At 41.2% G+C, this 18866-nt stretch overlaps 1 protein-coding gene across 1 annotated transcript in view; it reads right to left on the bottom strand.

Moving 5' to 3' along the window:
- LOC111222575 (ral guanine nucleotide dissociation stimulator-like 2) overlaps nt 1–12403 on the bottom strand; it is a 30900-nt gene extending 18497 nt beyond the window's left edge. Inside the window, exons 1-2 of the mRNA XM_022746360.1 lie at nt 12231–12403; nt 10152–10321 (exon numbers count right to left, since the gene is read on the bottom strand). Coding sequence (XP_022602081.1) covers nt 10152–10310 — 159 coding nt within the window. The 5' untranslated portion in view covers nt 10311–10321; nt 12231–12403. The remainder of the gene's footprint in view (nt 1–10151; nt 10322–12230) is intronic.
- Nucleotides 12404–18866: the final 6463 nt, after the last annotated feature.

The raw sequence follows: 18866 nt of genomic DNA, 5'->3' as shown, positions 1-18866 counted from the left end.
GTGCTTGTCTTCTTATAAAAAGGCATTATACCAAATAAGTGAATCCGCAGTAAAGCAACACATCACATAATAATTATGTGTATACTCTGGCCCCTAGTCTCTTTAATATGTAGGCAAACTAATCCTGACAATCATAGTCTCCATATGCTCACATGGTAAGACTAAACTAAACAGCAAGTCTTTATTTCACAAGAAAAAAGCCAAATAAAAATATGGGAACTTGTAAACAGACATCTTTGAATTTGTACATTTAGATATAATTTTGTTTTTGTTTCGCAACGGCAACCTCGCGACTCTGGTTGTGCAAATGTTTCTAAGTGCTATACGAAGGCAACTGGACTTGCTTGAGGCCTTAACCACTAGGCTCCACACACGAGTTATTATCCTGCTCCAACATATAATCTGCACAAGATAATAACCTGTGCACGCAAAATGAAATAATATCATTTTGAGGGCTCAGGGGTGTGTGTGTGTGTGTGCACAAGATGTAACAAGCAGTCTGAATTTTAGTTACATGGTCTAATAAATATTATGCAGCCCACACATTATCAGCGTGTACAAGCCATAACAACCTACACAGGATTTACTAATTATCCTCCAAATTCAACATGGTTTTTAACATAATATTAATCACTGATCAAACAAATAATCAGGTTAATTTGATACAGATAATAGGGCGGGTTAATCAGAGTTTAAAATCATAATCGAACAATTTTAGTTTATTGCTCAACTTGGTTTTGCTCTCTCGATCCAGCATTGTGTTTGCCAATCACACAAACACATAACCCAGAAAAACACCCAGATACAGAGGAAAAATGGATATTAAACTATAACATACACTCATGCATGCCATAAGGGGAAGTTCTGATGGTTAATTAGAAAACTTCCTTGCAGACTTAAAACGACTTAAATCCACCCAGTATTTGTACAAAGTGTTATGAACAACTAAATATTGACACACACACACACACACACACACACAGTTCTTGGACAGCAGTCTCCTGCAGCACAAGTCACGTTACAGACAGCAGATGATGACTCACAGCTCTCCAACAGAGAGAAGAAGAGAATACAGTGACATTCACTAGCACTCCAGAGACATTTGAATACTGTCAGCACAGGCACCGAGATAAGAGCCCGGTGACTCTATGCTGCTAAAGAACTGCTAATATTATAAGCCAGAGGTTTTTAATGAGTCATTAAAGGCCAGAGGTGGAAAGTAACTAGGCACAATTACTCAAGTGCTGTATTTGAGGTACTTTTCTCGAGTATTTCTATTCTATGCAACTTTACGGTATACTTCTACTCTACTGTAGTTTTTAATGCTCTACATTTATTTGACAGGTGGAGTTGACTAGTTATTTTACAGATTACGATTTTATATTAAAATAAACATATTATAAGCTTATAAACCAGTGGTTCCATCGCTTTTCTTTTACGGCTTGTGACCCCTTGAAAAAAAGGAGCAAGCAACCACTGGACTAAACTACTCTAACAAACTGTATACAGTAGTTTAAATGAGCCAGCTACAATAGTAAAATGCTTCTTAAACACTCATGCATCAGTATTAATAATCTAGTAATATAAAATGTAAGAATATATAAGTTTTTCTACAGAATGACTAACTTTAAGCTCATTTTGTTGTTAATACTTCCGCACTTTTACTTTAGTAAGATTTTAAATGCAGGGCTTTTACTTTACCCACATTTTTTTTTGACTATATTCACATTCACAAGTTAAAAATCAAAAATCAGCATCTGGGACATCCAAACTGATACAGGCACGTTTCACTGACGAAAAGAAAATCTTCAACAGCATTAGAAAAAAAAAAGCTCTTGCAGCTCTTGCAATAAATTAGCTGTCAACCAATTTGAGAATGACAGTTGCTTCCACTCTTGCAGTGTGAACTGTTGGTGGTGGGTGGGACCGCTCTTTTGTTTACATCAACTGTAGATCACAGATTGTGCATTAAACTAATACACGGATCAATATCACTTTACACTTTACACCGACACTGACGATTTCGCCACTGGGACTTTTTCCATGATAAAAAATGCATGAGTAAAACACAGAGTGGAGTCATCCCGGGCGTCTGGTGAAATCTCCAGACAATTCGAGATGGTTCATACTGCTGTGAGTCAACAGTTCAAAACGAATACAACAAAACACAACGTCTTCTAAACCCTTCTGACTGTTAATCGGCTTCACAAAAAATTAAACAAAATAATGATCTGCCTTTCGTTTTCATTCATTTTGCATGTACTGACTTATGAGCTCTCTCACATGCAAATCAACAGTGTGAGCCAAGAAACATTTTCATTCACAGAGCAGAGGTGAAGTGAGCAGAAGCTGCTGCCGGCTGTGGTCTGCTATTCTTCTGTGTTCAACCTGTGCTGTAATTAGCTGTAATAGGCATGTGTTAGCCTCTGCTAGCCTCTTTCAAATTACCTTGACTCGACTTGATCGAAGGTCAACGCTCCGAGCAGACGCTCCACAAAGGAAGCTTTCACAAAGCAGCCTACTGCACTGAAAAATATAGTCTGTTTATCAAACCTGTTATTCTGCCTGCCTGTGTGATCCCTGCTGTTTTCTACGCAAATCTGCCTGTGATTCTTTCTCTCCCATGAAATGAGCTCAAACAGACACAGACAAAAACAAGTCACCTTTCCCTCAGCAAGTCCAGACAGGTAGCAATCCCTGAACTTCCTGGAAATTTTCAGGATGAAGGTAGAAATGGCAGTTTCATTTTCCTCATTTTCTCTCATCTGTTGTTCCTTCTTTTCTTTTTTCTTTCTTAACTTCACCGTCTCTTATTTCCTCAGTTGACCTCTCTCTGTGTGTTTAGGTCTTTACCGTTTGACTATTCAAGTCTTGTGGCTATGTATCACAAAGACACACCTGAAGCAGGAGCTAAGTCCGGCCCCCACAAGCCTTGGCACACCCATTATGCACACACACACACACACACACACACACACACACACTACAAACACAGAGATAGGGATAGGCTGTGTGGATAGAACAACACTCATTTTCAGAGAGTCACTTTTTACACAGTAACCCATATACACACATGAAAACCTCACATACAGCCACAGTGTCATCAGTAGACACGTGCATGGGCACTTGCCTGCACAGACACACGCACACGCACACGCACACACACACACACACACACACACACACACACACACACACACACAGAGAGACAAAGCCCTGAAGCTATTTCCAGAACAATACCCCTTCTCTTTCAATCTCTCCTCTGTGCTCTCCTGTTCTCTTTTGCTTTGTAGATGACCTTCCCATGCAGATAAACCAGTTTGGCCGAGTATCCTGTTTAATGTGGCGCTAACCAAAGCAACAGTTCAGTTGAGAAGGACGCTATCTGAGAACAGGCGAAAGTTAGACAGCCTTCATACCTGTGCCCTGACCTGGTGTTGGAGCAGTAAGATTCCTGCGGTCTTGTAACGAGAGGTAATAAATGTTCAGACGGCCACTAAACCAGGAAGCAAGCTGTGTTTATTTAAGGGGCTAATGACATCAGAGAGTGAAGCCATGTTAACTAGGGCGAGACTTTCACAGCTGTGTATGTGTGTAAAGGGCAGTTGCTTATTAGTACGCTAACACATAGCCAAGACTGTACGGACAATATTCAAAGCAGTATTAAGTGATTTTTTTTTTGGACAATTATGGAACAGGCTGTAAACGCAATATTTGTCCTTGGATCCAAATTCTTATTGCAAACGTGTCAGCGATCCATTCCTATTTAAATATTCAGCAGACACAGAGCAACATTAGCTTGAGAATTAGCATTGTCAAAACAAATAAAAGCTGCTTAGGGTTGAAAAGATTAGTGACTGAACCAAAGTAAAGTTGCGGACTGTAAAATAGAGCGAAAAGATGCTAAAAATGCTACATAGCATAATAACACTGATTAGCGCAGCTTTAATTAGACCAAAAATACTATGTTATCCAGATAAATAGATAGTGAAAGTGTGCAAACTGAGTGCAAAATAAAATCTACATAAGATGTAAAAACAAACAAACAAACAAAGTGTAAAATGTCACTTGCACTGCTCTGGGAGTGAAGTATTTTGATTAGTCTGCTAATGTCTGCTAAGGAGCATTAGTCCTCCTAAAAAGCCAGGCTACACACGCAGTAAACTGTATTTACTCTGACTTATAAAAAGCTATTTGCAAGTTTGACGTCACCTATTATTAGGCCCTGCTAGACACATCTTATAAAAGCTTTGTCTATTTTTGGTCCTTACTTTAAACTCTGTATTTTACAATCTAAAACAGTACATATTGAAACTCTTTGATACAATCCAGAATTTATATTCTAAGGTATTTAGCTGTCAAACATAATCAATCAAAATGTATTTTGTTTTATATTTATGTTTTGGATTTTATTACTTTGACAAGAAAGTGCAACAAAAAAAAAAAGATCCTCTAAGCAATATAGCTGCAAAAACTTCTCTGTAAACCAACAGTTATGACAGGAAGTCGAAATTAAATAATGCAAGTCTTAATGCAATAAGAGAACAGATAATAACACATAAATAAAACCTGATTCAGGATATTTGCCTGTTTCATTTTGCTAAACTCAACAAAGTCTGAAAAGAGAGAGAATATGAAGAAAACGTAATAAAATTATGGAATTAGACGTGTCTTATAGATGCAGGCTTGAGAGCTGACAAGTCTCACAGCGACACAAAGAACTGCAAACAAAGGCTTTAAATATAACTGGTTTATATATAAGATAGTATCATTTCCCCTCAAGGCACAGTCTTACTGCTTACTTATAAAAAAGTGAAAGTGATTTAAAGCTTTCACTCATCACTTGTCTGGCCTTCAGTACTTTAGCGTGCTGATCCTGTGGACCTTTATCACAGCCACAAAGGAAACCATGGCCCTTTGCTCTTTTTCCTTGTTCCTTGGTATATAGAGATCCCTGAGATAAAAGTACATTCAGTGGAGCGTCAATTGAGTTTGCCTTCTGAAACCGGGCCGAATCTGGGTCAGGGAGAAGCCAGCCTTTACTGTGGAGAAACTTTTTAAAGCGTGTGTAATTTAGAGTTCAGCTGCCTCAAAGGCTGCTGGATAAGGATCATGATTATAGACCACAGTGGTGGGTGGTATGAGTTGATTATTAGTTAAAAAAAAAAAAAGGACTCTGCTGCTTCTATTCATGAATCTCGTGATTTAAAAAACGATCAAAAACACTGTCGCTTTTTCCCATATGAACTTTGTTGTAAGATCTTCTCTTAGGGCCCTAAGCTTTCCCCACCCCCAGCTGCATGCAGGAAGTACATAATAAGTGGAGACAAACACAGGAAGCAGGACGTGCTGTCGTGTTGCGAAGTTATTTTTCTTCCTCTCTCCTTCCATCACAACTTGAGGCTGAGTCAACCTCTCCTCCTGAACAACTACATCAGCTATTGGAGGGCACCAGAAAAGCAGGCAGGAAGCCCACTCTCCATTTTGACCCCCCACCCCCCACCCCCCAGCCTCAGAAAACAACCAGTTTCAACCTTTTTCCTTAAATAAATCCATGTAGTTGTGCCTCCGCTGTGCCAAAAAGCTTTGACTTTGAACAAATACACACCGCTGACGCCCTTATTTACAACCTCACACAAGCCTTTCCACCAAACAGGGGGTCATAAATACATCTTCTGAAGTTTTATTTAAAGATAACCATTGTTTTGTTTTTTTTGAGTGGTCCACAACCCCGACCCCTTCCTTCCTATCTCTCTCTCTGCTCCTCTTCTCACGCTTTCATCTATATATCCCTTGGTGCCCGTTATCTACTCTCTTTCAAGTAAAACTCTGTGGCATTCAGGTCAAAGCTGTTCTATTTCCCTTAAAGGGAAAAAAAAACTCTTCCCTTGGATACGATGACTCTGTTAGATATCGTCAGTCTGTGATGTTCTGAAAGTTAGTTCAGAGGGAATAGTTGACTTTGTGGTGTGCAAACTTTGACTTAACCTGGCACCTCTAATTCAACTTTAGTGAGTAATTCCTAGCAGTGAAAATCTGAGGTGGGCTTATGGGTATTGTAACTAACTATCCAGGCAGGTAATGTATGAACATTGTACAATATGTGGATATCAAAGGTATGTGGATATCCAAACTTTACACCTGTTTGAGACTGTTGAGCAGCTCATTTGAAAATCATGCAGCTATAACCAGGTGTTGGAACATGGCTTCAGGGATTTGCTCCTACAGCAGCATTAGTGAGGTCAGCCGCTGATGCTAGCTGATAACAAGCACCAGTATACTCCATCTGAAACGCTGGTCCCCCACCCCCAACACCTGTCTGGCATCACAATCGGTGGCTCTGTGTCCAGCAATTTCTGCAACTTCCTGAAACCAACAAGCCAACAGTCGCAGCTGCTAAGCAAGATTTGAACATCTCTCTCAGACTCTGTGTTTTTCATTCTTTCCGCAGCTATTATTCTCATTTTCCATGTGAACAGCTGAGTGTAACACCGAATGCTTTCGAGGAGAGACTTTTCTGAAAATACTGCACCCCCCCCCGTGTGACAGTCAGCTTTTCACCGTGCCTTTGAGTGTTGGTTTGGTTGTTCAGGCCAGCTATAGACACTTTTGCCTTGTAATTTTGTCAGAGAGGATAACCTGGCATTCATAGTCGGCCTCCCAGTTCATTCCAATAATGTTGGATGGGGTTGAGTCAGGGTTCTGGGCAGGCCAGTCAAACTGTGAAAACCATTTCTTTATGGACCTGGCACTACCATGTGAAAAAGAAAAGGCCTTAACAGCTGCCAAAAAGTTTTGACTAAAAAATCCGTGTGTGCTTTCTCTCAAAGATTTATCTTCATCAATATGAAAGGTTCCGGCCCAAACCATTAAAAAGAAACCCCAGGCCAAATGGTGACAAAAGTATTGGTGCACATACTTTTGGTCATGTGGTGTATCTATAGCTGCCTTCAAACAGAACTCGTGAGGTTATATTCTTGTCATGGGACAAACAGACAACGTGCCCTGCAGTCAAATGGTTTAATTCATGAGAACACCGACTGAGACGCTGGCAGCAAAAACCGCCTCATTCCCTTTCTGAAAATGTTGAATGAACTTGTCACTGTTTCATTTGCATATCATGTTTAGGGAGGAAAAAAGAAAAGCGTAGACATAAAAAAATAAGAAGAAAGAAGTAAAGTCAATGGGCTAACACTTTTTTTTGAGTACACTCTGACCTGTCAGAAAATCCCCACTCTTGTGTAGTGAATATAACTTTGAAAGAAGCCTTTTATAACAGCTGGGCTGCTTATTGGTCCTTATCTGATCTATTGAAGCTACTGCAAATACAAAAACTCGCATTTCTGCTTTCTCTAGGATGACTCTATTGCTGAGCGTCAATAGAAAATGGTGAGTATTGAAGGAAAAACCTTGCTCTTTGTAGAGATGTTTCGATAGCATTTCCTCCTTACGGACACAGATTCCGATACTTGAGCTTGTGTATCAGCCGATACTGAGAACTGATCCAATACCAATGTGTTAGAAAAAAAAACATTTTAACAGCTGTATCAGCTGTATGCTACTAACCCTGTATGGAAGTGATACGCTTGTTGTCATTGTTGTATGAAATGGCCCAGGTCAAACCCTTTGTAAAACATGAACAAATACATGAAGACCAGAGAATCTCTCTTTTATTACAGTGGAAACAACTTATATGGATCAAAAAGCTTGGGACAGAATCATTCCTGTTCAAATGCTGTTTAAACAAGTCACTTATTGGGGTCTTTTCATACTTGACAACATATGGATAAATATTTGAAACTGGCGTAGTCTACTACACACATGTATAACAGTACCTGCCAGTGGCTGCACAGCACAGCTTCCTGTGTAGGCTACTGTTTTAGAGCAGCGAAGAAGAATTGATGTGCGAGAAAACTGACGTCGCCGCCTCCTGATCCAGTATTTTAGGCAGTATCGGGGGCATTTCCGATACTAGCATCGTGATCAGAACAACTCCAGCTCTTTGAATCTGAAGGGCTGGAACCAAAACCTAAAGAAAAATCTTTTGTAACTCCACTTGATATGTTCTGATGTGTCTTGAAATTGTAAACTCTATCACCAAACAAGAGTATAGAAATGCAAAGCACATTGCCAAGAGCTGTGATTTTAACAATGTAAAAGTGTTTTTGGTCTGATTCTCATCTCAATCAAGAAAACTGAACCTGGAAACACTTTGTTTCCTTCATCTTAAAGCTTCATTGTTCACTCGAGGCTGTCACTTCATGCACCCTGACTCACACATACAAGTCTCCCTCATTAAAGAATGAGCAAGAGGCAGTATTGGATTCCACTTGACAGACTATCCTTGGAGACGGCCTGTGATACTGGATACTGTTTATAGGGAGAGCAGATGTACGCTGCATCTACCTGCCGAACCACCACATAGATTATTTACTGCGAGGTCCAGCGGCCGTCATGTGACATGAGCATGGAGAAAGTCTGCTCATTCTGACACAGTTAGTGCAACTTCTTTTCTTAGCCCGGAGGCGTTTCTTGAGGCTCAGTGTGAAGTAAAAAAAAAAGAGCTTTGTGCAGGTCATGTGTGACTTGGGCAAGAGAGTTGGTCAATAGATCGTCATGACTCAAAGAAAATCTTTTACTACCAGTGTGGAATACTGGAAGAATGAAGTTTTTACAGCACAAGCAAGAGAAGAGAAATTAGTCAGTCCCAACGCTGCAGCTTCAACGTTCTCTACAGAGAAAATAACACTGAACTGGATCTGATAAGCCCCAACAGACATCACTATCAAGTCACTAAACATTAACAGAGGTGAAAGATCGTGGGAAATTCACCTGTATCATGAACCTTCTAGCTTCCTCTATTTTAGTTCAACTTTAGTTCATGTTTCAGATGTTATTCTGGAGTCATGCATATCAGTGACACACTGCATTCAAGCTGAGAAGCTCGTCCCACAAAGGAAACACACTTTTAAATAGAAGAGTTCAGAAAAAAATGTAAATATACGAGACATTTAAGAAAGACTGTGAGTCTAGAGCTGTGCCAGCGGCTCTGTGAGGCACAGCTCAGCGTCAGCATACTAACATGCTCACAGTGATAATGCTAGCATCCTGATGCCAATATTTACCATGTTCGCCATCTTAGTTTAGCATGTTAGCATGCTAACATTTGCTCATTAGCACTAGAAACAGAAAGTACAGCGCAGGAGGATGGCAATGTACCAAAGTACTGGTTTTTATTTGAATTATAATTTTGACTGGATGAAGACCCTGTGGGAAATTTACAGGGATACCAAAGTTATTGCAATTCATCCTGTGGGGAACATGCATGTGTATCCAAAACTTCATAATAATTCTTCCAATAATTGTTGAGATATATCAGGAAAAACCAAAATTGTCAACATCCTGGTGGAGCTAAACGAAAAGTCAGGCGACCACCAAAGTCATTCACAATCCACCAGAAATGTCTACACAGCACATCAGATATTTCCGATCAACCGACATTACCTTCACTAGAGCCTTACCGCTAACATGGCTCAGAACTATTGCATTAGAACATGCAAAAATCTGTTATCATGCCATGTAAGCTCTTGTTGTGAAACTACCATATCATTGCCCTGTTCTGAGTCGTTATCCTAAGATCACTATGAAAGAATTGCTCAATTTTCATCGATTTGAATGGTTGACTTTATACAGTTTATGTGAAATATCAGCATTTGGGTCTCTGTGGTGGAAAAGCTGAAACGACACACGCATCACGCCATCTTCATCTCTCTCTTTCTGTCTGAATCACACTGTCTTTATTCCCTCGGGGCTTTCTGAAAACCAGCCAACCACATCTGCTGTTTATTCAAGAAACCGGTAGCTGAACGCAGCTCGCATGGTTTCATGGAGGACTGCTCTAAATGTTGTTAGTCGTGGTGGCCAGGGGAGCCATGACAAATGAAAAGTCCTCCTAATTCCCTCTCAGCTCCAACAGATAACTTTATTGTGTGAGCATAAGAAAAACTAACAAAGTAGGTGGTAGGAGACTTTACAGAGCAAAGCTGTGAGAAATACTACGACTTCATCTCACTCTCTACCACACCACACTTACAACTGTAAGCTCAACTGACAAAATGTGTTTCATTGAGGCGAAAGGAAAAAACACTCACCTGCGAAGTTTCCAATTCATCGCTGCCGCTCCCCCTCCGTGATTGGGGGCTCGGTGCGTCGCTGTCAAGTGGTAAAGGCCGATAGCCAATGAGAGGCACGTCGCTTGACTCCACCCCCGGCAGGTCATAACCACCTGTTCGCAAGTTACGGGGGAGCATGGTGCCAGCTGCTGCAGACAGGAAGAAGAGAAGAAAATAAGTGTTTAATGGTCTCTTCAGCAGCTGTTCAAGCAAAACATCTTGAGAGTCGAGATAAAATAAATGCAAAATTTAAAGCTTTTTCTGCTAATATTATTATATCGCCTCATGTTTCTTGTCTAAATGTCCTTTTATTACACAGTATGTTTTATATAAAGCACTTTAAATTGCTTTGTTGTCGAAAAGGGGCGATAAAAATTAACTTGCATTGCCTAGGTGGACAAATTTCTAAACTCTGACACGGGTAGATAAAAAATGTAAGACTGGACTTTTCATGATCATATTATAGACCCAATAGTACAGAAATTATTGCAATTAATAATTACTTTCATAATCAATTAATCTGTTATTTTCTTGATTAATTGTAACATCAGAAAAAGAGTCAAAAATGCCCATCACAGTGTCGTAGAGCCCAAGGAAATGTCTTCAGATCTCTTTATTTGTCTATAATGTTAAGACGAGAAAAAGCCTAAAACACTCTCATTTGAGAAGCTTAAACAAGAGAATGTTCAGATTATTTTTCACTTAAAAATGACTTAAACAATAAAACAATTATCAATTCGTTATTCATTGACTAAACGATGCAGCTCTACATTGTATGGTCAAATTAAGTTCACTGCTTGAGTGGCAGTTTGTTCTCTGACCCTGCCAAAGATCATTGTCGGACACAGTATCAGGCTCAGCTTTACTTTGGCAAAGACTGTAAAAACATAACTTTTAAATGAAAGGAACACACTACAATAAGTTAATGGTAACACAGAGGCCATTTCATAGTTGATTTGTTTAACATGCTCATTGTGCCCCACAGCAGTTCAGGATTTGCATTGCACCCCACCCCCTCCACCCCCCACACCCTCCCTCCTTCCATTTCCCTTTCCCCTCTTTGGCATTTGGATTGCCATGAAGATAGACATCTAGTAAACACTGCTTCAGGAAGAGAGGTGCAGGACGGAGAGAGATGGAGGGAGGCTGATCCAGTATAAGCATTATGGACTTGTAAACTGTGCTCTCACACTGTGATGCCACCCTGAAATTGAAACCAGTTTGACTTTGTGAGCAAAATACGCAGAATGGTTGTCGGGTGGCTGCTGTTAAGTAATAAAACTCCACGGGATCAATCAAACACACTGCTAACACTTTAATCCAGGTGAAAATGACCTCAGAGGAAGGCGCTGGACCCCTGTCTGCTGTCACAGCTCTGGATAAGAGAGAGCAGCAGCTTGAGAGCCTCAAGTGTGATATAAAAATGTGCTGGCAGTCCCAACTTTCCATTGTGCTTTTGTCTTGGACTCCTGCAGCTCTGAAGCATTTGTGCAACACTTACCTTCTCTTACATGATCATTTATCTTTGCTGTTAGGTTTGCGCTTTTGATCATTATATTCTTGCTTAAGAAGAGAGAGAAAGACACACATGCAGGCCTGCAGCGAAAACAGGTCATAAACAGTGCAGTTTATTCCCTGACCAACGGCTATGCATGAGTCTGAATGACTGCTATTCAGTGGCTCTGACCAAAGCAAACAGAACACATATGACTGAGGCACAAACATACAGCTGTAACTAGGTTACGGTTAAGTCACACCCCATAATGCTCCTTTTCTGCTAAATGCAGCCATAGGGTGGTGCTACAGTTATATCCAGTGTTAATGATAGCATCTGTCACAGTGCAGGCTGGGGGATGACAATAAAGTCTGACAGTAAGAGGGCTGTGAAAGTTTGTGCGTGCTGACACTCCTATTAAAACACACAAGTGTACCACATTGTGACATTTGCTTCCTACTGAGTCATTCAGTGACATGAAGGCCCTGGACATTTGCTAAAAAGGCGACAATTATTTGACCAAATAGAGGAAGAGAAATGAAGGAAGCTGTATTTCAACTTACTGATAGCCAAGTGTCATTCGCGGGATGAGGACAGTCCAACTGTGGTCAGCTGGATTCATGCAGCTCTGGGTGACCGCTGGTGCTATACTGGATCGGTAGCCGGCTCAGCTGTGGAGAGTCGCACCCATCTGTACCATCTTCAGCGACGACGACGACGAGGGAGTCTCCGACCTCCGCCTCGCAAACCCCCCCCACCCACCCCCTCTCTCTCTCCCCCCTATCAAATGTCCCCACGCCGCTCGTCTGTCCAGCCTTCAGCAGCTGATAGCGCACTTTGCTCTGACTGCAAACTCTCTCTCCCTCCCTCTCCCTCTCTCTCTCTCCCCCTCTCTCTCTCTGTCTGTCTCCTCTCTCTCTCTCTCTCTCTCCCTGACGTCGCAGTTCCTGTATGTTGTGCACTCAGCGCTTTGGCAACAGCTCCGTCTCTCAGGGTGGTACCGTGTGAGGAGAGCCTACTGTACGCCGGCCCGGCCACAATGCACCGCTCCACCGGGGAAATGAGGCTTCAGGGAGCAGTGGGGAGAAGCCTGGCCGCGCTCACTAACGCATCTACGCTCGGCCGGCTCGCTCGCGCGCACGCACTCACACACACACGCGCGCTCTTCTCTCTTTAAACCTACGGTGTAGGCGAAACTCCTCAACTCATCTAACCTAATCCTGCCTCTAACCATAACCCTGAGTCCAGATCAGCTCTTAAAACAACTTGAAATTTATATTGTTCATTTAATAGACTTCATGTTCATATTTATTGCATAACAAAAGTTTACAGTAACTTTACAGCTAACTTAATCCTTACTAAAATGAAATCCTTTTCTCAAACCTTATATTTAACCTATGACTACTGTAAATTTGTCTTATTGCATATCTATTGAGTACAATGGAGAATGGAGAGGACAGAATTATCCCTACCAATATTTGAGTGAACTCTTTCTCACTATGTTTGGAGTGAAGTCATATTAGATCATTCCCCTGTGGGCCCGGCTCTAAGCATGGGCACGAGGGACAATGACCCACCAAATCGTCCTGCTTTAAGCCAAAATTCAAAAATATCTTGAAAAGTATGGATATTCAGCATTCAGCTATTGTTTTTTTTTTGTTGTTTTTTTAAACGGACAACCGATAAGCTAAATTAATTAAAAATGTCAACTATTGCTTTGATTCAGGTGCCTGTCTCTGGTCTGTACTCAACACTCTGTGGTCTGGAGCAGTGTCCCGCCCACAGCACGATCTGATTGGTTAGACGTCACGAGTAATAGCCTATCACGCTAAAGGCCGCCGTGTATACAGAAGGACACAGACTGAGCAGCGGCAGTAACGAGCGGAGCCGTGTAGCGAAGGTAAGACAGCAGACATCACTCAAGTTTTAATAAACATCACAATCCTCTACACTGAAGTTACAACAACACCACACTCTGATGAACAAGTTCACCTGTCGGGCCAAGACACACCGAGAGAGAGAGAGAGAGAGGGAGAAGCTAGCGCTAACTGCTAAGCTAAAGTAACTAGCACATCTGAACAGCACGCAAGTAACAGTTGAATTAGTGAAAGTCGCTAAAAGAAGCAGAGAGCTGTGGGTGCTGGAGCAGAACTAGTGTAAGTTTAAATATACAGCAGGTAGTTTGACACTGTGATGAAGAAAACAGCAACATTAACTGTGTTCAGACAGAGCAGCCACAAACAGACTGGAGATGACACTTCACCGACGTCAGCACGTCAACAGCATAGGTCAAAGGTCACTAACTACTGTTACAGAAAAGACATTTTACCACAGGAGAAGTAAAATCACTGTGAGTAAATGTGTTACATTTTAAAAGGGGAGGGGTAAAACATGTTATATGGTGATAATAATAATATATGATAAAACTATTAAATTAAAGAGCATTTTTAGTTTAGGCTACTATGTGAATCAGTTCAGCACCGAAATCAACCAATTCATTCCAGTCAGGCACTTTGCAGTCCGTGCATACAACTGATAATTACTAATGTACACTCAGTTGGCAGTTTATTAGGAACATCTAGATAAAACTGATGTAGAGTAATACAACAGTTCTGCAGTAAATCCTCCTTCATGAAGCTTATAATGTTCAGTTTTTATTAAAATAGATTTAGACAGTTGTTGATTCAACTGTATGATCATTTTGGAGGGTGTTGTGTTTGGAGAAGAAACACCTTGATGCCACCGCAAGAGTCCTTATGTAGCAGTGGTTTTTTGTTGGCATATCAGTTATCTGGGGGGTGGAGGTGGGTTTAGAATTAAATACATTATGGGCTCATGAATTATTAGATTGTATGACTTTAGTTTTAGTTTTTCTGTTGAGAAATCCCATGAAAATGTCTCCATCAATGAATTATTTTGTTTGCTGGAACAGCAGCAGACCAGAGAAGTAGAGCAGGCTGATGAGGAAACAGGTGCATCTTCAGGGTTTTAGGTGAGGTTTTAAAATGATAATGTGATTAAATATACACTATTATGGATTAATTGTAAATTACTAATTTATACTAACATTTATATTTTTATCTTGATTTTTTTTCCTTTATTTATTTTATCTTTTTATAACACTCATCTTTTAGCACAGCTTTTTGAGTATGCGACACCTCACATGTTGTTTTTGTATGTGACAAATAAACCTTTGACTCTTTTGTAATCCTAGACCTAAAGTCAAGGTTTAATCCTGAACTAAATTAATCCTAATCCTCATTTTTATTAATCCCAAACCTAATCTCCAGTCAACAGCACTTTAGTAATGCACTTCCATAAAGGGACTCGCAAGAGATTAAAGGTCAAGGAAGCAACAGAGGCCGATATATCCTGATATCCAACTCATTGGCATCTTTCATTGCCTGCCTTCTCTTGAACACACCTGCAAGCTTCTTGGCCCAAACCCAAGCTGAGGTAACCCTGATGACATCATCAGGGTCCTTTCCAAACACTGGAAAGCTTCTCGCAGAGTCACAGAAGACATTACACAACTGGTTTCACAAACCGTACTTTTCAAGATGCGTTAAAATGTCATCACTCTGTAGTGTACAGACAGGTGACAAATTAAATGCAAAAAGCAAACACAAATAAATCAGATGCTGCCATACAGGACACATCAGGCGTCACTGAATAGTTTGATGATGAGTAAGGAAATGATTTGACTCATGCACTGTGGATTTCACAATCACCAAGTGAGCACCTGTGAGGTATTTTGGATCCACCACCATCATCAAGACACCAAATGAGGGAATATGTCCTGGAAGAGTCCTTGTCCTGGAGAATCTAAGACCAGGACCCTTTAAACTGTCCAGGTGGAACGACACTTGACGGAGACACTTAGACCATTGGGACTGTACATACAATGTGACCGGCAGAGATGATCTGAACATTACAGTGTTCAGTACAGTGAACTGATTTTACTTGTTTCAAACCCACATTATTTTTTCACAGCTGACTGACAGTTCACCTGTGTGTGTGTGTGTGTGTGTGTGTGTGTGTGTGTGTGTGTGTGTGTGTGTGTGTGTGTGTGTGTATCACCACACTAATCTGAACAGTGTCATGCTTAACTCTCTTAACAATCTTTGATTAATTAGCTGATGCTCTTATCACTGAGGGGCTGCTGTGACAGAGGATTGACTGACATTACACATGTTGCTGCTGCCTACCACCACTGTTGGGATGAAAGGTGTGTCAGTGACTACTGCAGCCATCATGTCACTGTGATCACCAAGAGTACTGTGTGTTCAGGAAAACACAATGTTTCCCAACTTTTTTGACTTATTAGATTTAATTTTATTGTATGTGCCAGTGCTAAAAAATACAGTTTAGCATATAACATATAGATACAGTATATATAAAGATAAACTTGTACAGAGAAAACAACCGGCCAGTGGGGTAGTGATCGAAAACAGGATTGTAACTGTGATATGTACAACACAAATAAAGTAACATTTAAAATGTAAAGCAGTTATGATATGTCAGTGTGTAATTATGATATGTACAACAGGACCTATACATAGTAGGCACAATACAATGATTTGATTAGTATACAGCAGGGCTCAGCAATATGGTTCATCCACAGGCAAGTTATTTTCAGTATTGGCCAACAGAGTTTTACAGACACAGCTGTACTGAGATATTTTTTTCTTGGGGGATTTCATTTTTGCATGTTTTATGTCTGACAAAAGTAAAACAGATTCATTAAACTGTTTTAATATTGTATCCAACAGCAGATGTGATTTGTCCCTTGCTAGAGTTGCAGCAGCTCATGTTAATGTTCACTCTGCAAAAAATTACTCTTCTGTGTTCCACTACAAGACTTGACAGTCACTTGCAAATCATTGATTATAATCAGATGGGACAATTTCATGTTTAATGAGATTTACTTGAGCCCTGTATCACATAACCTACAGAAGCTTTGTGAAAAAATATGCAAATATTTGATGCAAATTACAGCAGGACAGACATTAGCTTTTGCTGAAGAGCCAGATTTGACCCATAGGCTCCAATTTGCCTATAACACTATACACAATATATACAGTGTGAAAATATACGATATGTACAGTATGTATTAGTCTGAGTAAAATTCTGTAGGACTGTGGCATTTATAGCAAAACAATGGCTACTTATGATCCCTCATCACAGGTTGCACTTGGCTATGAGCTGTGAGAGGTTCCCCACAGGCTATCATATCATATCATATCATATCATATCATATCATATCATATCATATCATATCATATCATATCATATCATATCATATCATATCATATCATGTGTCAAACTTCAGTCTGACTCTAATGACCCTGAACAGCCCTCAGACTGCCAGTGCAGTTGTAGTCCTTGTATTTGGTCGCCGCCTAGCGGTTACAGTTGGAAATTGGCACTTTACCACTTTTTAATCTGCCAGGGGCCATTTTGAACCGCACGGCGGTGTTACCCACACGGCTGACTGGTGTGAGTAATGTGTAAGACATAAACAAGAAAACACACGAACAGGGAAACATAAACAAACAGAGCCTTGAATTAGATTGGATGCAGGTGCCCGTAGCCAAAAGAGCAAAACGTGTTATTCTCCTAAAGCAATTTCACTGAGTATAATTTGAATATGCTTAATTTATCATTTCAGTACCTAATGACGTGTCGACGGCTCTCTTAAAGCAGTCCGGTGTTTGTCTTTGTTTAAAGCCGTCATACTGTTTGTTTCCTGATATACATTCCACAATGTGCGTTTGTGGTTTACGACTGGATGTGTGTTTGTTCAGACTGTGCTGAGAGTAACAGACTGTTCGTGGCAAACATGTTAGATGACTGAAGTTGGTGTAATGTAATCAGAGCCATGTTTGTTCTCCATCACATTAATTTACATCCCGGATGTCCTGTGAGAAGAAATGAACCTCTAGATGCCACATCTGTCCTGCAGATGTGGCATTTGTCCACCTCGGAGTAGGCTTTCAGCAGGAAGAGCACTGGAGAGGTTTTTACAAATCTGCAAATTTTAGGATTTGTTAAAATACAAATTATGAACTTGTACTGATTTATAACGGTGCAAAAAAAAAATCACAGTATCTTGCGAGTTTTTTGGATGCACAATACCTCATTGTGCATGTAAGTTTGATGTCATATATTTTATAGTGTAATTCTAACGCTGTTAATCGGAAGAGATAATACAATGTCCAATAATCCCTCAAATGTTCCCTTTAATTAAGACGGCAAACACACCAACGACAAAAACCAGTTTGTTGAGGCAGAGGATAATTATCCGTTCTGAAAAATACAAGTTTAAATGTGTGCGCTGTTTGCTCAGCCATCTCAGTTTTAAAACTTTTCTCCATGGGTTTCTCTAAACTTGGCTGGTCCCTCTTGTTACAGACCAATTAATGAGGCGGCTAAACTCACTAATTGGCCACTTAATTGGCCCCTGTAGCTGCGCGCGCTGCTTCCGCTGGCTTTTAGCGCACCGCCATCCCTCCCTCCTGCTCCCAGACATCACAATCCCACCTTGTCACAACGATTTAGGGTAAGTTCCCCAGACGGGAAGGTGCTCTCTCCGTGGACCCCCGCCACCTAAACCCCCGCCACCTCTGGATCCCCCCCTTCTATCACTATCTCCCTCCCACTCTATCTCGGTGTTTTATGTCTGCGTCACAACAAGTCGGTCGAGAGCGAGAGGCAGGGATGATGGCGTCTCTGGCGGCTTGATTCCGGTGCTGCTCTGACAAACCCGCTTTAATAGCATCAATAGGTGGTGGCGGAGAGGGGGGCGGGAGAGGGGGGAGAGAGCAAAAGCGACGGGAACATGACGAAACGGCATCGCGGAGGACGGACAAACTAGGCTGAGAGACGGACGGACAGTCAGTCGCCCCCCCCCCCAACCCGCCCCCCCCTTCGCCTCCTCCTCCTCCACCTCCTCCTCGCTGACGGCTTGACTGACACACACAGGCGCTTGGCACAGACAGGGACATACATGCACATCATCCACTTTTTGCAAACACGCAGGCTGCGCATCCGAGCGGGCAGTAATTGGGCAGCGGAGATCCACAGCAGATGAGGGCATTTCATGTCCAGCCTGCCCAGGAATCACTGTGACCCCGACGGAAAGGAGTTCGACTTGACAGGTACCCTTCACCGGCCAGCTTACTGTACAATTTGCCTGA

This window comes from Seriola dumerili, unplaced genomic scaffold, assembly GCF_002260705.1.
Source record: "Seriola dumerili isolate Sdu_G_001 unplaced genomic scaffold, Sdu_1.0 BDQW01000104.1, whole genome shotgun sequence".
NCBI classification, from domain to species: domain Eukaryota; kingdom Metazoa; phylum Chordata; class Actinopteri; order Carangiformes; family Carangidae; genus Seriola; species Seriola dumerili.
This window is presented reverse-complemented; position numbering and strand designations above follow the sequence as displayed.